Source organism: Maniola hyperantus, chromosome 24, assembly GCF_902806685.2.
Source record: "Maniola hyperantus chromosome 24, iAphHyp1.2, whole genome shotgun sequence".
Classification (NCBI taxonomy): domain Eukaryota; kingdom Metazoa; phylum Arthropoda; class Insecta; order Lepidoptera; family Nymphalidae; genus Maniola; species Maniola hyperantus.
This window is the reverse complement of record NC_048559.1, coordinates 4,050,611-4,077,982: the sequence shown is the minus strand read 5'-3', so window position 1 is coordinate 4,077,982 and position 27,372 is coordinate 4,050,611. Positions and strand designations below refer to the sequence as shown.

The 27,372-nt window shown below is 37.3% G+C and overlaps 2 protein-coding genes and 1 long non-coding RNA gene across 3 annotated transcripts in view; 1 reads left to right on the top strand and 2 right to left on the bottom strand.

The window, feature by feature from the left end:
• The window catches only part of LOC117993563 (uncharacterized), a 28,015-nt gene extending 4,815 nt beyond the window's left edge, over positions 1-23,200 (bottom strand). Inside the window, exons 1-3 of the mRNA XM_034981369.2 lie at positions 22,946-23,200; positions 910-1,305; positions 498-665 (exon numbers count right to left, since the gene is read on the bottom strand). Coding sequence (XP_034837260.1) covers positions 498-665; positions 910-1,135 — 394 coding nt within the window. The 5' untranslated portion in view covers positions 1,136-1,305; positions 22,946-23,200. The remainder of the gene's footprint in view (positions 1-497; positions 666-909; positions 1,306-22,945) is intronic.
• Positions 8,751-11,244, top strand: LOC117993557 (uncharacterized). Its single transcript, XR_011238120.1, has 2 exons — positions 8,751-8,892; positions 10,027-11,244. It is a non-coding gene; the product is annotated as an uncharacterized lncRNA (long non-coding RNA).
• A 1,125-nt stretch (positions 23,201-24,325) lies between the features above and the next one.
• On the bottom strand, positions 24,326-26,959 carry LOC117993562 (pyridoxal phosphate homeostasis protein). The gene is made up of 4 exons (XM_034981368.2): positions 26,766-26,959; positions 25,919-26,276; positions 24,827-25,068; positions 24,326-24,522 (listed from the first exon to the last, which is right to left on the bottom strand). The coding sequence occupies exons 1-4, from the start codon at positions 26,856-26,858 to the stop codon at positions 24,451-24,453; spliced, it is 765 nt and encodes a 254-aa protein (XP_034837259.1). The 5' UTR covers positions 26,859-26,959; the 3' UTR covers positions 24,326-24,450.
• Between the last annotated feature and the right edge of the window lie 413 nt (positions 26,960-27,372).

The following is a 27,372-nucleotide window of genomic DNA, read 5'->3' as shown; positions in this document are numbered from 1 at the left end:
GTTCAGCCGTTTCTGCGAGTAACAAACATACATACACACACACACACACACACATACAAACTTTCGCCTTTATAATATTATAGTCGGGACTAGATTATGCCCGCGACTTGGTTCGCGTGGACTACACAAATTTTGAACCCTTATTTTACCCCCTTAGGCGTATAATTTACAAAAATCCTCTCTTAACGGATGTCTACGTCATAATGACTATCTGCATGCCCAGCCCGATCCGGCCAGTAGTTTGAGCTGTGCGTTGAGAAATCAGTCAGTCAGCTTTTCCTTTTATATATAGATGCAGAGAAACAGAGCAATGATGAAGTCTAGGTTGAAACGCGCTTGCCTAGAAGATGCCTATTCACTCTAGCCTCGAAGGTAATCAAGTTATACTGGGCAGGGAAGGAAACATGAAGGAGGAGTTGCTTAAAGATGCCCTGCAGTTTACCGATACTAGGCTACACGTTTCTCAGTTTGGACTATAGAAAGCGAAATATACTCACTAGTAACACAGTTGCATATGAGCAAGGGTTTCGGCGAGCATCTGTTCCTGGCGGCCGAGCCGAGCGCAGCGAGCACGCACGCGCCGCCGGACGCTGCCAACGCTACTGCTAACTGAGCAGCCGTACCGCACCATGACCAGCGTCGGGCAGGGTGCGTACCGGCTTTTACTGGAATCAAAAGAAGTACTGGAATTAGTTTGCTGAAGCGGCAATTGCAGGCCACTTAACTTTTTTAGAAAGGTAATATAATAAATAATGTTTTCCTTAGGGAAGAAAATGGTATTTTTTTAGGACGACGACGCGACAATTAGTTATCAATAAGGCCAATATTTTACTAAAGTCAAGTCTTTATTTAGTTGAGGTCTGGGACTTCCTGACTTGAGATTTCTTCATAAGGTAAAATGGAACTTACTGCTTAAATCATAATGCCTCCATCCGTATCCGAAATTCAGCTCCTTGTGACCTTCGAACAGCCCAAAACTTATTCTACCTTCGGATTCTGTGGGATTAGACAGCCTTCTCGCCCTCGCATCGACCCAATGCGTAGTCCCCAACGACGCCACGATCAGCGCGATACATAAACACGACCCGAAGAAAGTCGCGAATATCATCGACCGTTTGAACAAATTGAGCTTCATTTTTCTTTTCACCACTTTCGATCTAATACTAGCTGTCACCGATAGATGGCGTTACGTCACATTTCACACGCGCTAGAGTTTTAGTCGCGTTTTCTATTGAACGCATTTACGTGGAGTCCATTGTCGCTTTCCATAACAGTGTTTTCTTTCCCATGGTTAAGAAAGAAAATCTGAAACAACAAGAAAATTATGTTGTTTACGATTGCCATAGTCAATGCCAAGGTAGGTATTGATATGATCAGTAGGTACCTACGTATATGAAAAAAAAAACAAGACATCGAAAGCAGCCAGTATTTTGGCACTGTTCCACGCGGGCATGATTTAGACAGTAATTAGGCTAGCTCTAAGGTCTATTGTAATTCGATATAATTTTTTTACTGTGTTGCATACCTAAGTTATCAAATTACGTAATTTAAAAAAAAAACTAAAAACCCGACTGCTAATAAATAGTAACTGGTAACTGAAAAGGAAAAACAAGCTTTTTCTACAAAATAGAAATTGATGAGGTCATAAAACATAAATATTAGAAAACTAGCTGATGCCCGCGACTTCGTCCGCGTGGAATTTGGTTGTTCAAAAATCCCGTGGGAACTCGTTAATTTTCCGGGATAAAAAGTAGCCTATGTCACTCTCCAGGTCTTAAACTATACCCATGCAAAAATCACGTAAATCCGTTACACCGCTGCGACGTGATTGAACGAGAAACCAACAAACCAACTAACAAACACACTTTCGCATTTATAATAAGGGTACCTACTGATGTATGGCACGGGGGCATTACTTAGCCAACTACCTACCTATTTACGAATATTAGTTTGCCTAAGCACAAAATTCCTATGCCCGTGAATAGAGCTTAACTTGTTACTGCTTAAAGAGTATTTAACCCACTTTTATTTACCAAAACAAACAGACAGACGTTTAAGGAAACTTGTATTAAAACGTCAGGAAATAGAAACGAGATAAACCAGCTACAAATGTGGGGCTTACGCAAGTTTTTCTGATCTAAGTGGTACAGGTCTTTGACATCTTATTAGACGTGTTTTAATTAATTATTTATCTTCTCTATATAATATATAAATGAATCTCTGAATGTGTTGCTGATCGCAGATCTCGAGAACAACTGAACCGATTTCGGTAATTCTTTTTTCATAATATTCTGTAAAGTACGGGGATGGTTCTTACGGAGAGAAAGAAAAAAAGACTGTTAGGCGGTACGAAGTTCGCCGGGGCAGCTAGTTTTATATAAATACCGGGTGTAACCAGAACGCTAGCAAAAACTTAGCGTTACTGTTATATCTACTAGCTAAACACAATCCATTACCAATAACCATTTGCCTCATTTTGTAGTTTTAATGATTTCGTATTTTTTTCATGTAATGTATGCCATAATGCAAAACTCGGGTCAATGCCCCACCTACGACGCGGCATTGACTCCGAACGGCCTACTTACGCAACGTTCGTTGACCTATAGCATCAGTCAGATGTATTATTTGCAATATATATCGTGAACTTTTACAAAATATAGGATTTTTTTTAGATTTTTTCGCGTTTTTTTTGGTGTTATCATATCAGTAGTATCACCTGTCTTCATTTTTGCTAGCGTTCTGGTTACACCCTGTATGTATTTGTTTTATTCCAATACAAGTTAGCCCTTTACTGCGATCTCACCTGGTAAGTTATGATGCAGTCTGGCCGTAGCGGGCTAACTTGGAAGGGGTATAGCAGTTTCAGAAAATCTATACAATTGAATAGAGAACCATCTCCTTTTTGAAAGTCGGTTAAAAATTAAGTAAGTAATAGTGCACCAACTCAGGTTTTTCCTGGTACTCAATTGTCAAACAGTTATCGAACTCTCTTGGAAGCTAATGAGGACATCGCTTCCGCGAAACTGACAAAAACGCTGTCGTAACTTTTGAAGTAAGAATTTATGCAATTTCCAGGATGTGACAGTCTGACGATTCGATATTTGAATAGGTAACTATAGTCCGCGACAGGTTGAGATGGTAATCATGGTATGAGGCGGAAGAACACCCCGTACACCCGCACGTCACCCGCGCTCGCCCGCGCCGGGTTAGCGAGAGGGAAAAATGTGTTAATAAGGAAAAGCATAGTTGTGGATGAGGGACTGCGAAATTAAGTAGAATCTAGATATTCGCGATTTTAGTGATAAATAATAATAATAAGTACTATACTCTAGTCTATACTCTATACTTAAATTATAATTTAAGTATGGAGTATAGACAATTGAATGTTGTATTCAAGTATTATGGTCATTATAACAAACGACCACGTGATATAAGTAAAAGAGGATAATATGATGTTGACGATGCTGATGATGATTACCAAGCAAATATAGTCAATTACATACCTACATGAATTCTCAAAGGTGTGTAAACTGTGAAGTGTACCAATCCGCACAGGGCCAGCGTGGTAGACTATGGCCTAAACCCTTCTCACTCTGAGAGGAAGCCCGTGCTTTGTAGTTAGCCGGCGATGGGTTGATCAGGATGATGACGACATACATGAGTAAGTTTTAATATTATACTATTACGCGCATTGTAATCAATCTTTATTGCATTGCTAAATTGTTTGCATCGTAAAATCAATCTCATAATGAGCAGTATTAAAGCCACTAGCCGATATTCGCTTTCACAGTTACTATGGAAGCTAATGCAGACTCCACTTAGCTCTGCATTACTTCAATAAATTCCTCGGCTATACTAAAATGACTAATGAATGAACCACAAAATCAATATGCAATATCAAATGCAAATCGCGAACCACTTATAGACCCATTAAGTACTTAATACAGACTTCGAGAAGAACCAGTTTTTGTTCTGGGAAATAATTCAGTAGTAAATCCATCCATATTTAGGTACTAAGTAATATAATAAATGCGATAATGTTTCTGTCTATCTGTCTTTGCCAGCCTATTCGTTTAACTGATTTTGACGAAAATCGGCACAGAGATACCTACCTACCTTGCATCCCGGAGACTACTTATCCCGGAAAATCCCACGGGTTTTTCAAAAACCTTGGCTAAAAATGAACATTTGCAGCAAGAATATCCTAAATTCAACGAATTTCATAGTTGAACTTCATGAGTTAGTTTAAGGTACACCTGCCTACCTAGGTAAAAAAAGCTGTGATAGCCTAGTGGCTAGGTCGTCCGCCTTCTAATCGGAGGTCGGGGGTTCGATCCCGGGCACGCACCTCTAACTTTTCGGTGTTATGTGCGTTTTAATTCATTAAATATCACATGCTTTAACGGTGAAGGAAAACAACGTGAGGAAACCTGCATGCCTGAGAGTTAGTTCTCCATAATGTTCTCAAAGGTGTGTGAAGTCTACCAATCCGCACATGGCCAGGGTGGGAGACTGGCCAAAACCTTTGATCGATGGGTTGATCATAATGATGATGACACCTGCACCTACCGTCTTTAACAAACCAAATTCAAACACTATTTTCATCAATGCAGTAATAACATAGTAACAATTAACAAAAGCAGTCACGTGGCATGACCTCCAAGAAATTCAAGCACGACTCGATAAAATAGAAAAAAATAGTTTTGTCATTCATAGTTATTAAAATCCGTGACATAGTTCTCGCGGTAGACTATCCTAGGCTTGATAAAATGATTCGAATTTCGATGAATGCGAATTAGAATCTATACTTCTCTATTCATTAGCACACAGACTATGAGAGCAAGATTTTGTTCCGTTGCATAATTTAGCCTGCATTTGCATGACGTAAATGTATAGCCCCAAAGATACATATGTAACATATTATAGATTGCCAAGGTCAAGCTCTGAATGAAATGGCATTTTAACTGACTTTTAACCTTCACTCTTGTAACAGTTACCTTGATAAGGTCTATTAATACTTAATCATCAATACAAGTCCTTTCATTGTAGTTTATTTTTCCTTCCCTAATAGTGGTTCTTTCATGAGTTATTTAATTAATGTCTAAAAGACGAAAGACGAGATAAAATTATCTCGTCTTTCGTCTTTTTAAAATACTAACTACATATTATGACTGAAATTATGTAGGATTTTGATCGGTCTAACGATTTGTCCTTTAATATAAGTAAACTAATAGCCTTAATATCGATGTAAACAGGTCTCAGAGATATCAATTGCAAGGTTGCATTTGAAAACGTAAGTATTATTAATATAATCATTATTATTATTATTCGTTTTTAGGGTTCCATACCTCAAAAGGAAAAAGGAACCCTTGTTTTGTTGTCTGTCTGTCTGTGTCTATCACGAAAACCTATCGGCAGGTCGAGTTCGTACAATCATTATTGCAATCTCAATTGTTGTGATTAGCTGAAATTGTGCGATTCTTTGTGCAACAATGCATTGTAGCCATTAGTGAGCGAGCGTCAACCAATCAGACCAATCAGAGATGATTGCGATCGTGACATTGTAGCTGTCATTCTACTCAAATCGAGCAGCCGGAACTTCCCGTTGACCTAGAATCATGAAATTTGGTAGGTAGGTAGCACAAGTAAAGAAATAAATCTGAACACCAGATTTGTGGTTACACCACACAAAAAAAAATTAAAATGTGTTAATGAACAAATACCTAATAAGTATTTATTTTCAATTTTTATTTTTATTTTTATGTATACTTGATAATTTTTGATTTATCGTGCAAAATGTCAAAAAAATACGACTGCAGAACGGAACCCTCGGTACGCGAGTCTGACTCACACACGGAACAGAAAGAACAGTGGAAGTGCAATTCACCAAAATTACTATAGGAACCGCTGTCGCCAATCTCATACAAATATACCGATAGTCATATATTGCACTACAAAGAAACAAATCATTTGATTTGTCGTTTTAGTTTAGTCAAAACTAGCCTACGTCACAGATTTGGAAACAAACCCTGACGTTCTAGAAATAAGATTTATTTTGCTTTAGCGGAAGAACGTATTTACGAGCTATAATCACACTCACGTCACACTAGATTCAATTGTCCAATTAATTCCGCTACTTGACCATAGATGGCGGTATTCTAAGTGGTAGCAATTATAAACTTAATTAAGTTAAACATATGGTTGACATTTGCGTGATCGGTCGATTTTTATTCCTCCTCAGCTAAGGCCGCACCACGTAGCTCAATAAATCTATCGATATCGATAGATACTCGTTATTTTGTTCATTCGCAAAAATAAAATTAAAAAAGGTAATTATAAAATTGAATAAAAGTGCTGGTATGTATGCATGCCTTTTACAAGTATGCACAATAAATACTGCAACGTATGAAAATAGTTAAATTTTATTTATTGCCCTTGAAATAAAACATATTTGTTAAGAAACTGGCGTTTCGAAAGTCTTATTTTTAATTTTAATAAATGGTGTATGCGAACATTTATGTATATATTTTTCGACTATTGCCTTCATCAAATCGGTAACGTGATTAGACGCAGGAATCTCCGAATCACTTTGTCTTTTTGAAGAACCTGGAGTGACCACATTTATCATTTTGTGGCTGAAACCAAAATTAAATTTTGAGAATAAATCCGTACTAATATTATAAATGCGAAAGTGTGTCTGTCTGTCTGTCTGTCTGTCTGCTAGCTTTTCACGGCTCAACCGTTCAACCGTTTTTGATGAAATTTGGTACAGAGATAGCTTGCATCCCGGGAAAGGACATAGGCTACTTTTTATCCCGGAAAGTTGGAAAGTTCCCACAGGATTTTTAAAAACCTAAATCCACGCGGACGAAGTCGCGGGCATCATCTAGTACCTATATAAAAATGAATAGGAGAAAAATTAATTAGTGTGTTTATGAATTAAATTTGATATTTAGTCAGTCAATCTTCATACAAAAATATAACTAAGAGGTGTGTTGTTTTGTATTATAATATCAAGTATTTTCAATACTTACTGAAAGTAATAAAATAAAACAAGGTTACTTACTTGATTAAAAAACTTAACGATTTTCATTGATGGAAGCGCAGTAGGTTTCGTATATCTATATCCTTTATTTGATATTATAAAATCGACTTCTAAAAAAATGTTCAGAGCATATCATGCTTGATTTGGTTGGCATCCAATTAACTCTACCCGTTGCATCTATCCGTTTCTCTTTGATGCTTGCATCTTTGGGAAACCTAAAAATATTTTAAATGAAGGTTAGAGGAACTACTGATGTCTATTTAGTGATCAATGCAACGTCTCACTCATTAATAAATTATAATTATTGCGTTACTATTTATTTATATCCTTGTATCGATATCAATCGATAAATTCAATATTCGACTTGGCCACATCACTACTTGAGTAGCGAACACGGAGCGAAGTACTTTCGGAATAGAATCAATCCAAAATAAACTTTATCTTAATTGTTTAAGGTTGATTTTGACTAACCGTTCTATTAAATATTAGTAAATTGAAATAAATTAAGATTTTATAGAAAACAATGAAAATCGTACTTACCGATGATACGAAACACCTCCATTTTTAAGATTTTTTCTCCTACTATCATTTTTACACTCCAAAACGGAACAGTAACATTGCTAGGGCAATATGAATTTGTCGCGAGACTACCAACTCCACGCGATGTTAGAACGCGACTGGGATCAGTTTTACGTAACTACGCTTAATTGTGGCACGCGTGCCACGCCTACTTAGCACTTCCACTGTTTTTTCTGTTCCGTGGACTCACACCTGGCCGGGTTTTTATTCTTTACCGTTTTGCGCTTGGTCGCGATATCATCGGATGTTCAATTTAAAACCTACTTGATGTTCAATATAGTCGTATAAGTAGAACTTTTTATGCCATTAGCAGTAATAGAGAGAGAGAGAGAGCCCGCTAGAGCCAGACCGTCGTTAATTTATAAAAGCTGAAAGTTTCCACCATGATCCACACTTCACAGTCGCCGATCGTTCCTCCCTGTGTTGAGGACAATACTCAATACGCTTTCAGCTTTTATAAAATAACGAAGATCTTGCCCTCCCGAGCTCTTTCTCTGTCTATTATCTACTGCTAATAGCTAAAAAGTTCTACTAAAAAAGAATACCTGGCTGAGTTTGTTGTGGGATCTTTTCAGACCTGGGCGCGTTTGGAACCCTCGTAGCTAGTTTTAAGTTCGCGTAAAAATTATCATCATCTTACAAATGCAACAACCGACCATCAAAAAGTGTAATTTATTACCTATTTTGAATAAACCAGTTGACTTTTGACTACTTACATTGAACATCAAATAGGGTTTAAATTGAAGTTTTAACATTCGATGAGATCGCGGCTCTGCCGGGCTCTTAGAGCGTGTCCACACGGCGCGTTGCGTTGCGTTGCGTCGTCGCAACGCAAATATTTTGACGCATAGCCGGCCACACGGGCGCTGCAGCGTTACTATGACGCAGTCAACGTTCCGTCGGCGCAGCGGCGACGCACAGTTGCGGCAAGTATTTTGAAAAAAATTCGCAGTCAGTCTATAGCAAATCATGGATCGGAAAAGACGTCTAGCATTGCTCCTATTACTACGTCACCGCCGAAATCGACGCAAGATCACAAGACGGTACTGGATCAGTCCTTTCATTTCATTAAGAAATCGTGATGGACAGTTTTTTTTTTTAGAATATCGGGAGTTGCTATTAGACGAAAAGAAGTTTTATAATTTTTTTAGAATGAGTGTATCCAGCTTCGAATGTTTATTGAAGTCCTTAGAACCACACATACGAAAAAACTATACTAATATGAGGAATCCAGTGGAACCAGTAGAAATGCTGGGAATCACTTTAAGGTAACTATATAAATATATTTAAGTAATAAAAATATAACAGTTTTTTTGGTTTGTTTAATTAGTAATCAACTCACAAATAATCAGCAATTGTCATAATTTTAAATTTAGACATTATTTAAGAGAGTAATCAACTCACAAATAATCAGCAATTGTCATAATTTTAAATTTAGACATTATTTAAGAGAGATATCATCCAGTAATTACAAATTAGAAAAATCGTATTCAGTTTCTTCACTTGCTTGAGATGTTTCTGGAGATGTAATTGAATTATTAAAATCAGAAATGTATGTACTTTGAAAATTTGCTGTTTGATACCCATATGGTGGTTGGTGAGACGTTGATGGGCCACTCACATATGATGATGTTTGTCCATACCGCATTTCATCTATAATTTGTATAACTTTACTTTGGAAACGGAGAGTTTCTCGGTCGGAAAATTCTTGAATAGATGGCAATATAGCTCTGAAAAAGGACATATGGCGATTTTCCGGCTCCTTGAGAAGTTTTAGTCCTTCTCTTTCAAACTCATCCATTTGCATTGCCCTTTTGCGCGCGACTGGAACATAGCGCGGAGTGTTGTCTGTGGTAATGTCATCATTTGTAGACGTAGATTCATTGTTGATTTCTCTAGGCGAGTCTAAGCTAGATTCGGTGGCATTTTGTTCCACTTTTCTCAAAAAAAGGAGTTGATTGTATAAATGATACTTCTTCAGTTTCGTAGCGCCCGAGCCCGATTTTGATGCTTCTTTTAATTTTTTTGAATATCTGAAGTAATTATCTTTTACACTTCTCCATTTTTTTATTAAATCATTACCTGCAAAACCAATAGTAAACATGATTTAATAATTTATACATAGTGAATTTCTCGATAAAATTTAATGACATATTCAGATATCGTTAACAAACACTATGTGACCGACTCTGGAATCGTGAAAATATAACAGCTGTTACATACAAAAAGCAATACCTACTGAATCAAAATGTATGCAACAGCTGCTATTTTTTTCGCGATTCCAGAATTAATTGGTTACATAGAGAAAGTTATTTGCTATCGATGTCTGAATATGTCAGTATTTTTTTTCGGGTATCTATCTATCTCATAAATGCATATTATAATAATTATTTTCTTTTCAGATACCTAGGAAGTGGAAATTCAATAACTGATTTACATTTCAAATTCAAACGGGGAAAATCTACTATTGCATATATAATACAAAGAGTTTGTCGTGCTATATGGACCAATCTTCTTCGAGACAACATCCCTGAACTGACAACTGAAAGTTTCCAAACAATAGCGAGGGGTTTTGATGTAAAGGCAAATTTTCCTCAATGTGTTGGTGCCATCGACGGCAAACATATCCGCGTGTGTAATCCTGCAAATAGTGGCTCACTTTTTTTTAATTATAAAGCCTTTTTTTCGATTGTGTTGCTAGCTATTGTGGATTCAAATTACAAATTCGTATTTGTCGACATCGGTGCATACGGAAAAGAATGCGATTCAACCATATTACAAAATTCTAAACTGTACGAGCTAATGATTAACAACAACTTACCACTACCTCAACCCCAGCCACTCTCTGGTAGCAATATACCAACCCCGTATGTATTTGTGGGTGACGAAGCTTTTGGACTGAGCAAACATATTATGCGTCCATATGGCGGTCAAAATCTCGACTTACAACAAAAGGTTTTCAATTACCGTCTAAGCAGAGCCAGAAGATATGTCGAATGCGCTTTTGGGATTATGGCTAACAAATGGCGCATTTTTCACAGACCGATAGACGTGTCCTATGACTTCGCTACTGACATTATAAAAGCATGTTGTGTATTACACAATTTTGTCGCTGATCGAGATGGTTTTAGACAAAGAGATAAATTTGCTATAAGTGTTGATGAATTTCTCCCAATACAACCCGTACATGAAGAACAGACAGCACCGAATGTCATAAGACAGCAATATGCGACCTATTTTATGACTAGAGGAACTCTGCCTTGGCAGCTAAATAAGGTATAATTGTATTATGAGGGTTTTCAAGATTTTCTTGCACCGCCAATTCCGCGATCAGTAAAAAAATAATATTTTATACCTACTCAGCGTAGTCTAGGTTAGTTTTGAGCTAAGTAATAAAATAGTACTCACGCTAATCTAAATTCCCTAAGTTTTAAAATTTTAGAGTGTCGAGATATTAATTTTGTACTGATCGCGGAATTGGCGGTGCAAGAAAATCTTGAAAGCCCTCTTAAATAAAAAAAACATAAATATCTGTACTGTGAACTCACCAACTTTATTTTTTCGTTCAGCTGTGAAATTCTCGTAATCAGGAAATAAAACTTTTGATATGTCTTCCCAGGCTTTTGTTTTTAAATTTTTATTTTTAAAATCTACGTTTGACTTGTCCCATATAATTTCCCTTTCCTGTATCAATGTAATCAAGTAATCTATGTCAATTTCTTCAATGGTATTCATTTTACCCTGCAAATAAAACTAATTACCCTGCAAATAAAACTAAATACAAAAACGTAAACGTAAAACGAAATGAGCTTCCGTGTATCCTCTCTGTCAACGCACAAGCAACTGAGCGCTGACGCTCCGACGTCGCACGAGTACACCCCCTCCCGCTTCGTCTCGGGGGCTGCTGTCCGTCATGTGTGCGTTGCGACGACGCAGCGCGCCGTGTGAACACCTTGGTTATTTGTATGTAAAACAACGCAGTGGTAGCGCTGCGTCGACGCAACGCTGACGCAACGCGCCGTGTGGACTGGCTCTCAGTCCACAAGAATTTCTCGGCGCCTTGTAGAGTCTCGACATAACTTCATGGAAAAGCTAAACAGGGAGGAAGTAAATTCCACAAGCACTATCTGAATACCATGCATTTAAACTATGTGAATGAGATTCAGGGAATGCGTGATATTTTTTGCGCAAGAACTTATCTTACATTAAAATGGAAATGTATGCATTGTCATTAGAACTTACAAAATGGATTTCTGCATTAGTCGACAGTTTTAGTCCACGACTTTAATTTCAAGTACTAAGTAGGTAGGACCTACCTACTAAACTTACTTACTTAACTTAAAACACTAATCTTTTTTGCATTTACCATGGGACCTTGAAAAATGACAACGTCCATGGCATTAGCAATTTTTTTTGGGTTATCCAGAAATCCCCATCAATGTAGACTTGTGAACTTTTCTTCTAGAAATCCCCATTGACACTCTCGCGAGCCTTTAATGGGGATTCGTGAACTTTTTCCACAAATCCCCATTGCAATAAAATACAAACAACCCACATAATGTAAGAATCACGTACGACGCCCAGCGGGCTAATCGCGGGAGGTATTTGAAGTTATAGGCTTACTTGACTAGTTGGAATATTGGATAAGTTCTTTAATTAACCTTGTAAAAGTTCATAAAATGTCCCCCACGTAACGGTCAGTTTACGCCACGTTACGCTCGGCCCCACACCGACCGGCTGTCCTGTGTGAGGTATGATGTGTGCATAATTACACGCTTTTGAGTTTTGATAAGTTCAGAGTCGTTGTTCAAGGCAGCGGTTAATAAAGTAGGTACAATTTGAACTAGCATCATTGTCCATGTAAACGTCTATTAGGGTGAGATCTATAGAGCGCAATTTGACTGCTCAGACTTAAGCCACTGCTAAAGCGAGACAGCGCTATACCGCTGGCAATCTGTCTCATTTTAACTGAAACTTAAGTCTAAGCAAAGCCAAAGTTCGCTCTATAGATTTCAACCTTAGACCCAGTCCACCAGAGCGCAGATGGGCGGAGGAAGATGTCTTAGCAGACTAATCACATTACTGATACAAAAAGTATTACGTCATTTAACAGTAATCTGATTGGTCTGCTAAAAGTTAAAACACATCTCCGCCCATCTCCGCTCTTAGAAGATACCTATTCATTCTTGAATTGAAGGTACCCATATTATAATTGGAGGGGAAAACTGATGCTGGGAAGGCGTTTCATATCCTAGCGGTTCGTAACTTCGTATTAGAAATGAGGAAGCGAATAGCTTCATAAGGCTCCGTGGAATTTCTACTACATACGGGCGCAGACCTTGGCGATACCTTCCATTGCTGAACATAAATCTCTGGTATAAGATTTTTACGATCCATCAGTACCCTTATTATAAATGCGAAAGTGTGTTTATTTGTTGGTTTATTGGTTTGTCCTTCAATTACGCCGCAACGGAGCAACAGGTTGTCCTAATTTTTACATGGATATACTGGAAGACCTGGAGAGTCTGGAGTTTACTTTTATCCCGGAAAATCAAATAATTAATAACCTGATTCCACGCAGACGAAGTTACGGGCTAGTTACCTAAGTAGTTAAATAACGTTTTTTGCAGACTTTAATGGATTGGCAGCTTTTTTTTCAATTCGTTATTAACAAACGAAATTAACGATTCAATAGAGCACGTACCTGGCTATTTTAGTTTTATTGCATCGTCACATTGTTGTTTGTTTGCGGAATGTCGAGATTTTAATAAACACTAAGTAAGTAATCTCAATTATCTACGCTAGATCTAGACTAGTCTCTAGATTCTAGAGTCGAGAGCGTAATGTCTGGACAAACACTTTAGATTACAAACACATTACCCGCTATATCACGATGAAGTAGATAGATAATGTTTACAAACGTGGCATCAAAAAAAAAGTTTACGTAGGTACATGGTTGAGTGCGCTCTACCGTACTAGGTACCTATATTACACGTAGGCAGTTACAATGCATACTCTTTGCATATTCTTTCATTGAAATATTCTGTAAGTGTTTAGTGTTTAAACTGAATAAATGAATAAATAAATGAATATTCACCTACAGTCCGCGACAGGTTGAGATGGCAATCGGGGTATGAGGCGGGAGGAAGCCCCGCACATCCGCACGTCACACGCGCTTGCCCGCACCGGTGGCCCTACCACGGTTGTTTGACAGCTACAATGTCACGATCGCAATCATCTCTGATTGGTTAATGCTTGCTCACTATTGGCCACAATGCATTGTTGCAACAAGAATCGCACAAATTCAGCCAATCAGAACAATTGAGATTGTAATAATGATTGATGCAGGTTTTAGACAATCGCCCTGCGGGTTAGCGCGGAGGCTGTGACGGCCTCAGGTCGCAATCGTTCGAGCTCGGTAGCGTTGAAGATGAACGCTGAATGTACCGCGGAGCCGGGGTGATTACGTAAAACGTTGCAGTAGCCACAGCAACGCTACAGCAGTAGCAATGCGACAGTTCATTTACTGTCTCTCTTCTTCTTATTTTGCTTTGTGGCTATTGCTGTCTCTCTCTAGCCGCTGTTACGTGTGACGTTTGACAGTAATGTTCGCGAGATCGCCTGTCGCAAGCCTGTCGCGAGATACGTAGTCACCCCAGCGCGCCGGTCTGCCAGCTTGTCGCATATTGTACATACTAATGTTTACAAATATCTACGTACAGTCCCAGTCCCCACGTAACAACTAACAATCACGAAATGTGCATGCTTGAGTGCGCACCACCGAATGACACGTAGGTACCTACGTAGTAGTTACAATGCATATTCACGTATGTGTGAAGGTCAGCTTCAGAAATGTTTGATGTACTGGAAAATGTGGAATCAACACGCAGATATGATTCTAACTACTGAGAAATTACTATATTATAGCGTTTAAACTACCGTGAGTGATTTCCATTATAAATAATATCTGTCCCGGCTTTACTCACGTGTCTAGTCGTCGTTAGCCCGACTAGTTTCGAACCCATCCGGGGTCCTTTTTCGAGTGAGTCAGTTCGCGCACGCGCCGCGGCTGTGACTGCGGGCCGCGCGTGCCGCCGCCCGTAGAGCCCGCTGCGAGGGTGGCTGGGGTGCTAACGTCGACTAGACACGTGAGTACAGCCGGGACAGATATATTATTTATAAGAGAAGTTACTTGTGTAGACTTTCTCTAGCCCACGGATTTTACCGCATCTATAGGTAAGGTATGTGTACGAGGTGTACGAGGCGTCCCCCCGCCTCATAACCCGATTGCCATCTCGACCTGTCGCGTACAATCATCATGATCAACCCATCGCCGGCTCACTACAGAGCACGGGTCTCCTCTCAGAGTGAGAAGGGTTTTGTAACGATGTAACGATTGGTAGACTTCAGACACCTTTGAGAACATTATGGAGAACTTTCAGGCATGCAGGTTTCCTCACGATGTTTCCTTCACCGTTAAAGCATGTAATATTTAATTCACGGCATTCCGAACCAGTGGTAAATTAAACCTGACTATTCATAAGCACTTTTAAAAAGTTTACATGAATAAAAAAACATTCTATTCTATTCTATTCATTTCAACGCACGTAGGTATAACTCCGAAAAGTTAGAGGTGCGTGCCCGTGATCGAACCCCCGACCTCCTATTAGAAAGCGGACGTTCTAACGACTAGGTTATCACAGCTTCGCGTATAGTTATACAGTATTATCAATAGCAAAGAGGTAAAACATATTAAGCAACCTAGTACCTAACCACCAATTTCGGAAACAGTTACGAATTATTTGTGGCAACAAAAACAAACGCAACACGAGGTTAATGCTGACAATAACCGTTAACTCGCATCGTAAAACCTTATGGTTTGGAGAAGCATTACCCAGTTATTGCTGGCAATATTCACCTAAACGTTCTTACCGGCATTTAGCGGGTAATTATGCAATACAGTGATGCGCTCAATTCGATAATTTCACAATTCTAAATAATATCTGTCCCGGTTTTACTCACGTGTTTAGTCGACGTTAGCCCGACTAGTTTCGAACCCATACGGGGTCCTTTTTCAAGGGAGGGCTAACGTCGACTAAACACGTGAGTAAAGCCGGGACAGATATTATTTAGAATGGAAATCACTCACGGTAGTTTAAACGCTAAAATTTCACAAATTATTCACAATCTTTCAGACACTGCGTGGTTATGTCGCAACATGTAGTTATGGGCACAACACATTATCTAAATCTCTAAGTAGGTATGTCACTGACTGATGTGACGAACGCACGAAACGCATCCATGATCAAACTACTGGATGGATCTGGCTGAAAGGCAAGCAGATAGCTATTATGAGGTAGACATCTGCTAAGAAACGATCTTTGAAAATTATCCCCTAGGGGATAAATCGGGATTTGAAATTTAATGGTAGGTAATTTAATAGTACTAAACTTGGTAGGTTAGGTACTACTCTGTAGGTACATCTACTATCTACTAGTAACAAAAAATAAATAAGTACCACGAGTCAACAGTGCAATGTATCAAGTAGTTACATACATTCAGAGTTCATAAATCACTTCGTTTTAGCACCTACACGTTCACGGCCATTGATTAAGTGCTTTACTCATATGTAGGTAACGGAGCTAAGCAGAAACAAACGAACGGTGTAAAATTGAACAGTACCGATAATTGCTATCTGCTGGCTAACCGTAAACCTATGGATCATAATGATCGATGGTAGAATGCGTTGATCATAAAAGATATATCTCGTATAAGTCCCGCAAATTGCTATTGCGCTGGAACCATGTCTCATTAACATCCAAATGGCGTCATTTGACGTATATTTAAGAAAAATATACCATCAGCTCGAAACTTCAGTCTAGTGCTGACGTCACTAAAATGGCGGCTACGCGCATTAGCAATTTGCGGGACTTATACCTATAATTATACCTACTTAACTACTCAATTATTCAATTTTTATGTCATCATAACCAAAAGTACAGTACTCGGCCGAAAATAATGTACACCGACCTTTAGAATGAAATAGCACATTTGTACTTTGTAGAGCGTTGTCCCTGTCATTGAGACCGACAAAACGACATATAGGTATGAGTGACAAAGACAACGCTCTACAAAGCCGAAATGTCATTCTAAAGGCCGATATACATTACTTTCGGCCGCGTACTGTACCTACTTATGATGTTATTTACTTAACTATCAATGACATTCATCTTTTACAATCACAATTTTGTAATAGTTGTTCAGAGTTCAGACATCTCGAAACAAAAACTGGTTTGATTTAAATATTGCAAATGACTAAGTAGTTTTTTTAATACTCGACAGAACAGAACCGTGTCATCCATAATACCTACAATATTACCTACCTAAGACATGAGTTGGGATTGACTGATGTTTTTAACATTTCAGAACATGTTGTATTGTGAGTATGTCTATAAATTCGCAAACCCCCATAGGTTCTGGCTGAAGCGGACATAAAGCAAAAAACCTTTTCTGAATAAAACAGTCCTATTTGTAGACATCCCAGAGCCCATACAAAGGGCGAAAGATCTTTCTTCACAAGAAAAACGTCTCCTGGGGAAACTAAATAGGACTTCGGAAGGAAAATTATGCAAGCATTTGCGAATAGTCACAAAGTCCCACAAGACTTAAAAGAAACTGCTCAGAATATTTCTACACGAGAGTATCTTGGGAATCCGAACAGAAAATCCACGACGACGTTAAATTAAATAAGACACAGGCACCGATTCCGTTGTCTGTCTCTAAACTAAATTTAGAGTATCTGCATCCTTTTCTTTTTAACAATGCTAAAAAGGGACAGAACATGAACTTAACATTTAAAGACTCTAAATTTTAGTGCACGCTACAAATTTAAACAGTAGGCTCGCGACTGTGCGCTAAAATCACAGGTTTTACCGTCTAAAAATTAAATTTAAAACTGCGTCTGTCCTTTTCATATTACATTAGTAAGAAGAGGATGCGAATACTCTAAAATTAGGTTGTGCTCAGAATCAGTGCCATAGCAATAATAGGCTACTTGACAATTTTTTTAAGTTGGTCTTAAATGGTTAATATTTGTCCTATTATATCAAAAAAATTAACACTATATTTTTTTGCGCCCTAAAAACCGTAAAACTTTAATTTAAAAAAATATTTTTCTTAGACAGGTGAAAACACTGTCGGCCAGGGTTATACTGTTGTTTACAAATGCATGACGTCAGAGCACAGATAATCTATCGGCCAAACATGGCCGACAGTGTTTTCACCTGTCTAAGAAAAATATTTTTTTAAATTAAAGTTTTACGGTTTTTAGGGCGCAAAAAAATATAGTGTTAATTTTTTTGATATAATAGGACAAATATTAACCATTTAAGACCAACTTAAAAAAATTGTCAAGTAGCCTATTAAATGTAAAACAGTCGCAAAGTCCCATTAGACTTTGTAGAAAAGGTACGGAAATACGGATCGACTTAAGGCACACGAGTAGATAGTGTCTCCTGGGAAGTTAACAGGACTGCGGGAAAGTGAAATTATACAAGCATCTGTTACCAATAAATATGCATAAGGCATGCCATGCCTCCACCCATTGTATTCTATCGTACCTACATCGCGTAAAAGAAATCATGATATAAATTGCGACGGGCGAAAATTGGACTTTCGAATCTAATAGAAGCGTGGCGATCATTACAATCGCCCGAAACGCCAAAACGTCGAAATTAACTACGAGTTTTCTCCTCACGTAATTTCCATGAGATTGCTGAGGTCAGAGTGGTTAACGAGGTGATTTAGTCATTTTCACTTGTAACTGCGGCAGTTGCATTTGTATTTTGAAAAATGTTTTACTTAGTATTACGTAATGTTTACTTGTTTGTTGTACTTAGTAGTATTCAGCGGGCGAGGCAGAGATCTATGCTTGGAGGTTCTCTACGTGATCAAATCAGAAATGAGGAGTTCCGTAGGAGAACTAGAGTAACCGAAATAGTGGCAATGGGCAGGGCACATAGTTTGGAAAACCGATAGACGTTGGGGTCCCAAGGTGCCGGAATGGCGACCTCGCACCGGAAGACGCAGCGTTGCAAGTACATAATAAGAAAAATAAGAATGCTTTGCTGGCTTCAGAATACTTCCTCGTATGTATTAGAAAATATTTGGAACGAAATGTTACAAATGTGGGCACGGCTTAAAGAATCCAAGATGTTTAACAACCAGTTTATAAATAAAGACACTTTCGACGAGCGTGAAGAAACGAGTTATGCTGGCGATAAACCGAGGCGAGCCATTGTTATGGTGACTTTGGGTCAGTATTCCACTAAGCAATTTTATAACGCACAATAGAAATTTTCCTATGGCATTTCTACCTCAACACAGAATCTGATAGAGCTTGAAACTGATTGTTTTTGAAATAATCAGCGGGGTGATTATTATTTTGTTATTTATAATTAAGAAAATGATAATCTCAAGTACAAAATATGTGATTAATAAAACAAACAAACTAAAGCTTACTAAAGTTACTTTATAATCTTTGAAACTTTTCTTTTATTAAATATATGCCTATCCCGATTCAACCCTACTTTCCCCTAATTGCACGAAAGTATATAGCTGTTAATGAATCATAGAACTCTACTTCCGTGATATAATGAGGGAACTTTGTCTAAAACAAGTGAACTGATATAACTAACAATGGCAGCGTAGAACAAAGAGTAGATACGTAAGCCTATTATGCAACTGAATTCAATGAAACACGAGTTTTGGACGATAAAAACTGATGGTTTGATCTTGAATGGTGTAATGGTATCGAAATATTGTTCTTTGTAAGAATTTCGTACAGTTTTTTGGCAATCGAAACTAATCTTTCATGCAAGCATTTGTACATAATATCAATTTGTACAATAAGTTTGAGAGTCTTTATTGACTTAGGGTTCAGGTTAAAGAATTATTTATTTCTCTCAAAGAATTACTTCCGTACCTCAAAAGGAAAAACGGAACCCTTATTAGATCACTTTGTTGTCTGTCTGTCCGTCTGTCTGTCTGTCTGTCTGTCCGTCTGTCTGTCTGTCTGTCTGTCCGTCTGTCTGTCAAGAAACCTACAGGGTACTTCCCGTTGACCTAGAATCATGAAATTTGGCAGGTAGGTAGATCTTATAGTTGACAATTGGGGAAAAATCTGAAAACCGTGAATTTAGGCTTACATCACACAAAAAAAATTAAATTGTGGTCATGAACTAATAATTAGTATTTTCAATTTTCGGGGAAAAATCTGAAAACCGTGAATTTAGGCTTACATCACACAAAAATAAATAAATTGTGGTCATGAACTAGTATTAGTATTTTCAATTTTCGAAGTAAGATAACTATATCAAGTAAGGTATCATAATATGAAAGGGCTTTACCTGTGCATTCTAAAACAGATTTTTATTTATTTTTATGTATCATAGTTTTTGAATTATCGTGCAAAATGTCGAAAAAATACCACTGTAGTATACGGAACCCTCAGTGCGCGAGCCTGACTCACACTTGGCCGGTTTTTCAAATTTATAGACTAGCGCTTGGCTGCAATCAGATCTTGCCTTGCCTAGAAGAAGCCTATTTACTCTTAACTTGAAGGTACCCATACTAAAATTGGAGGGGCAAACTGATGCTGGAAAAGCGTTCCATACTTCGTATTGGAAACGAGCAGGCGAATCGCTTCATACGTATCCGTGGAATTTCTGCCATAGATTGCTGAACATAGAGATCTTTGGTAGAGATTTTTACAATCCACTTTTTATCCCAGGAAATCAAAGAGTTCCCAAGGGATTTTAAAAAACTTAAATCCACGCGTACGAAGAGTCACGGGCATCAGCTACTTGTTATGATAATTTTAAACATGTATTATTTAAAATTCGCTCAAGAGCAATTTCACTCATCACTTTCTAAGACTAGGTAGATTAGCTATTAATACTCACTTGTACTTAATTTAATTAAACAAATACTGCTTAAATGGATGAATAAATTTAGTATATTTACGTAGTTTTAGTGAATTATCAAAATGACTTATAATATGTATCTTATAACAGACTAGCTTATGCTCGCGACTTTGTCCGCGTGGACTACACAAATTTCAAACCCCTATTTCACCCCCTTAGGGGTTGAATTTTCAAAAATCCTTTCTTAGCGGATGCCTACGTCATAATAGCTAGCTCGCTCCAGAAGCCAAATAGACCGCCCAGGTTGCCATAATAGCCATCTGCATACCAAATTTCAGCCCGTCCAGTAGTTTGAGCTGTGCGTCGATAGATCAGTCAGTCAGTCAGTCACCTTTTCCTTTTATATATTTAGACTATGTCTAATGTCTATATTGGAGCAAGAATCTTTTGACACCATTAAGCGTTCTTCCAAAAATAGCATGGCCCATTGCTAGGGTTGTTTATTTGTATAATATATAAAATTCAAAGTCCTGACTGACTGACTTAAACTTATCAACGCACAGCCTAAACCACTGGTCTTAAGACATGAAATTTGGAGGGTGTGTTTTTGGAAAGTATATATAGTTAGGTATACACTAAGAAAGAATTTATTGATAATCCACCCCTAAGTGGGTTAAATGGGTGTTTAGAAATTTATATATAGTCCACGCGGACAAAGTCGCGAGCATAAGCTAGTCTTAAATGTTTAAATGGAAAAGCTGGCTGACTGATCTATCAATGCACAGCTCAAACTACTGGATGGATCGGGCTGAAACTTGACATGCAGATAGCTATTATGACGTAGAAATTTTTATTTATAAAGCATTTTTGAAAGTTTTCAAGGGGTTATATAGGGGGTTAAAGTTTATGTTAATAAATATAATAAACCCAAAACTGTAAATTGTTAGATTTTAGCTCAAACTGTAAATGGCAGATTTTAGCTCGAAACAAAAACAATTGTAATTAACAACTTATTTATGTACCTACCTACCTACAATCAGCAGATAAATGATTTGTATTTATAAGTAAATCCACGTGAACAAAGTTGTGGGCAAAATCTAGTAAGTAAATTATAGTTAATACTTGCCTACTTCATAATAATTTTCCTAATTGGTGTATATTTGTATAATAATGTTATCTTTTTAATGTTCAATTGCGAGTAGAGACTTGTGAGAGAGTGCACCAATGGAGCAATAAAGACATTGTCTCGCTTTGAGAGATCTACCCATGAGATTTTACTATTTTGTAAACAAAGCTGCATTTAGAGTGATTGAATAGTGATTGAAGTGTGAATTTTTATGTAAGTAAAGGTATGATTGCGCACCACGCTGCACGCAGCAGCGCTGCCGCAACAGTGCTGTCGCGGCACTACTGGTCCCCTTATAATCTCTATAAGCATATATGAGATTACATTCCGAGCTAGGCAGCAATGTCGCGGCAGCAATGTAGTGGAACATTGCTGCCTAGCTCGGAATGTAATCTCATATAAGCTTATAGAGATTATATGGGGACCAGTGCTGCCGCAGCAGCACAATTGCGGCAGCATTGCTGCGTGCAGCATGGTTCGGAATCATACCTTTAGTAATACATACTTATTACTTACATATTATTATGAAAGAGCTTCATTTGAACATTTTAAAATAGGTTTTTATCTTAAATATATAAAAGGAAAAGGTGACTGAAAGGTGATCTATCAACGCACAGCTCAAACTACTGGACGGATATGGCTGAAATTTGGCATGCAAATAGCTATTATGACGTAGGCCAGCGCTAAGAAAGGATTTTTGAAAATTCAACCCCTAAGGGGGTGAAATAGAGGGTTGAAATTTGTGGTGTCCAGGCAGACGAAGTCGCTAGCATAAGCTAGTTTTTTATAAACTCTTATGTACTTAGTTTTGATCATCAAAAATGTTATCTAAAAAATAGCAATTTTCCTCCTTATCTCCGAAATTTGTAAAACTAAAATCTAATATAATTTACACTTGATAGATCATAGAGGTTTGAGTATTTTAATTATTAAGTAACTAACTACCTAAGTACCTATAGAAAAAAATAAAACGATAGGTATGACCATTAAATTAAAATTAAAAATTTAATTTAAAAATAAGCCTTTTACATGATACAAATCTTTCTAGAAACAAACGCAAGCATAATAATTTTAGATAAATATAAGTAGTAAGTTTAAAGGTAGCTTTTTAAAGCACGGAACTTTCGGTACCTACCTAAGTACGTGAGTTTGATTTACACTTCTATTACAAACCAACTTTCGTTGGAGTTGAGACTTGGAACAAACTTGAAGATGTTCAAATTCATTTATTTGGAAAACAAGTGGTAAAAAGTAGTTAACCTTCCTACTTACCTGTTAATTTAAGCTCTGATAAGTTAAAAGCGAGGTGTCACGGGCCACGGCCTTGTTTTAAACTTCGAACAGGATGTACAAACTTATTTTCTTTTTTTATTCACTCCACTGTCTTCAATTTACTTAAATGCATTAGAAAAACATGAATGGTTTTAGGTTTGTTATTAAATATTTTTTAAGCAAAATACTAACACAATTTCACTCAATTTATTGAATTCATAAATCACATCTTTCGTGGCAAACACAACACAACACAACGCGACCACAGAGTACAATGAACGCGACCACAGAAAATAAAAATGAAAAAGCTTAGCAAAAGTCATAAAGCAACTGTCACTGTCAGTGTCAGGTCACTCTTCCCCTCCCAGTCAGTGTGACCATCACGAAAATAGAGAATCTGCCATATACAGGTGGCCGGGGTGTAAAATCTAAAAGCATTTATTAAGGGGTATTCCAAATCACCCCTATATATGTTCAGCGATTTTTAGTAGTTTAAGAGATATGATTCTTTCATTATCTTCAACCGTCAGTAATTTTTTATTTTTTTCTCTTTCTATAGAACGTTTTTGGACATTTTTTGTGGTTAATTAAGTTTTTGATGTATAGTGCAAAATATCGCAAAGAATACCCGACTAGTTACGGAACCCTCGGTGCGCGAGTTTAACTCACACTTGGACGGTATTTTGAGCTAATCCATTATGGCGCGGGCGGATTGCTGTAACCTATTTTATACATTAAATTTATTAAATTAAATAGCAATCTCGCTCAAATTAGAAAAATAAATAGGTATGTACGTTTTTTATAATCCATGAATAATTGATGAATCCAATGTCATTGGATAAATCCATAATTTCATTGATTCTTGATTACTGTTTTCACTCATCATGCTTATTATTTGTTAGCTGTGTTAGAATTTTAGGAGACGTCGTTTAGTCGACGATAAAAAATTGGCTAAATAGTTACTCCCAAACTGGCCAAACAAAACGTTTTATAAACGTAGGTAGCAGAAATTTTCACTTTTCTTGAGAATTAATATGAAGTCGTCAAATCTGCCCAAATGGCAGAAATCTGCCACAACCTAATATGATCACACTGTTGCCTAAAAGATAATGTTGCTAATTAAAAGTTAATTTACCCTATAAAATAGGAAGGTAGGTAGGTACTTTGTAATTTCGAAATGCCTTCAAATGTGTAACTCCACGTCTACATTATAAAAAACCCAAATTACCCTCATCAAAATTGTGTTTATTTCTCCCTATCTTTAATTTTATCAGGACTTGCAGGTAAGTACTTAGAAGACTATGTAACTTTTGATCCCACTTGAGTGTTCCTACAGCCCAGGATTTTAGCAAGTTAAGATCAAAATAAAATACAATTAACTAGGTATTTTCTTTGCTTCTTTTTATTAAATAAATAATTTAGGAAACAACATGGCTTATATCTATTTTAATCTTTTAAATAATATTATGTATGTATGTATTTGAAATATAAACGTTGGGTTTGTATCACTTGTTCTTTAGTGGCCTGGCTCCAAAGATTTTAGATCCCACTCGAACAGTTGTAGCTCCTAATTCAATCTAAAACCAAAAAAAATAGTTATTTTGAAAAATGGAATTCGATGAAATTATTGGAGCATTAAGTAATATATCTAAATATATAAAAGGAAAGATGACTGACTGACTGACTGAGCTATCAACGCTCAAACTACTGGACAGATCAGGCTGAAATTTGGCATGCAGATAGCTATGATGACGTCGGCATTCACTAAGAAATGATTTTTGAAAATTCAACCCCTAAGGGGGTGAAATAGGAGTTTGTGTAGTCAACGCGTACGAAGTAGTGAGCATAAGCTAGTTATTATTAAAGGTAGAAGCAACTTACAGCATGTTCGAAATCTGTTGACATTCCCATAGACAATTCAACATTATTTATATCCAAGTTTAGCTTCTCGCAAACTTCCTGTCTACACTTGGCGAGTGATAAGAAGTCTGGATTTGGGCCGAGGGATGTGTCATAATCATACTGGCCAATAGTCATCAAGCCTTGGAAATTAAGGTTGGGACACTTTGTAATCACATATTCTACAAGGTTTGTGGCTTGTGATGGGTCTATTCCATTTTTAACTGTTAATAAATAAAAGAAACATTACATAAACGCGGAATCAAGAAATAAAAATAATTTATTATTGTAGTTAAAAATGTAAAATACTAGGCTGATGCCCGCACATTTAGGTTTTTAAAATACCCATGGGAAGTCTTTGATTTCTAGGGATAAAAAGTAACACTATGCCCCCAGTCCACTCTCCACTCCACCACTCTCCAGAGTGAGATAACTTTTTATCCCACTCTAGAGTGGCATAGGTTCCTATAGCCATCCACGTTGATCCATTTCTCTGTGGTGATGTGATTGAAAGACAAACCAACAAATATACCCACTTTCGCATTTATAATATGGGTAGGTAACAAAAAATACTAATTTTCCCCTAATTTAAACTCTCATTTATGACCACACTAAATGCCTTATCTTAACAGGCTATAATCCAGAGCTGTCAATAAAGATACTCCTATGGCCTACCGCCACAGTTCACGACAGTTAGGAAACTTCTAGCAAAACGTCGAGGCTTTGATGTCACTGGCTGGTGTCAAATGAGAGTACATATGGTGCAGGTAGCTCTAAAGTAGCCCCATTTTTCTTTGTGATTCTACGTCACCACAGCCTAATATTTGACATATCGTCGATTCAGGGTCAAATCGAGATTTCCTTCATTCTAGTTCACTCTGCTTACTGCTACCACCTACTCAGTATACTCATCAGCTCAAAATTTATATGAGTTTATGAACCTTTTGAAAAGACAAGAACAATGAAACCTGTCCAAAAAGAGCCTTGTTAGAAAGCTCAGATGTTTTGAAAATTTGTAGCTCTTGGAGGTAATAGTAACTCGACAAATAAAACAAAACCTATTTTAATAAGTACCTTCTTCCGCACTAGTATTGACTTGCACCATAACATTTAGCTTTTCTTTCTCATTCCTAAACTTCACCCATTGCTTATTTAGATTATCGGCCAATTTCTCTGAATCCACTGTCTCCACAACATACAGCCCTGGTGCACCGAGACACTTGTTAATTTTATTACTTTGCAAGTGTCCAATAAAGTGCCACTTTATTTCTTTACACTTCTCAAGAATCTGAGGATTGTGTGCTTTCTCAACCAATTCGTTTACATAGTTTTCTCCAAAGTGCTGTTGCCCGGCTTCATATGCTTGTATTATTAGTGGGACAGGTTTGATTTTCGAAACAGCTACTAATTTTGGTGAGATTTGCGGGAGATCCTAGAAAATAGTTGGTGATAATTATTGAAAATAATATTAAGTACCTACTTATTTTATACTCTACTCGACCACAGAGAGAATGCAGTTACCTAGCCTTCCCCCAACGCACCACGTGTGGGGTGGGGTGGTCTCAGTCACACTACACAAATTAAGGGACTTTGATTAGTCAGTCAGGTACCTTCTTACATACATACTGTTTAAACAAGGCATTAAAAACGGAATGTTTAGATTTCATATTATCATTGTTTGTGTCATGGTTATAACAAATTTACTTAAATATATTAACATTTGCTTCATTTCAATGTTTTAATTAATGTAAACGCATAGGTAGGTTGGTGCCTAAGTAGGCAATAGTATAATTCTTATTTTGTACTTCAAGGTTCTATTCCACTGAGCAGAGTACTCTCCCGAGAAGGGAATAACTGGATTCTGGAGGTTACCAAAAGCGATTTAGTCAACAAACTTTAAACTGATTGTAATCAAACTTACCTTACTTCTTCTGGCTACAGCGCTTTCGATTTGCGCTAGAACTGTTTTTAATCCATACATAATGTCCACTTCGTCACTTTTATCATCAGACATTTTATGGTACTTATTCGTATTTATTAATAATTTTTATCGCAAATTATTCTTTGTTTAGCAAGCAGCGATTTCTGACATTGACATTTTGATAAAACAATGGATACCTACCTACCTAATGATAACAGCGTGGATAACAGATAACCTCAGACAAATTAAGATAATTCTCCCTTTTCTTGTTTGGTTTTGGTCTTAGGTTTTGTGGCTCTATGCTGCTTGTATATAGTAGATAATCTATGGCTGCTTGCTTTTTGTATTGTCATTGTCAAACATGTCGACTTACAAGTTACAAAAGGCCTTAGATGAATGATTACCCAAAAGGCTGTTGACTATTGGCCGAGTTTATGATTTTCTTGGTGCGACAATAGATTTTGGCCAATAGTGAAAGAGTGGCTCAGGACGAGTCACGTCTTACCCGTCTTGCACATTTACCCCATAGAGTAAAGATTTTTTATCACTTTTTTTAATACAATAAAACTTAAAACTAGCCTTATCTAATTACTATATAAATCATGAC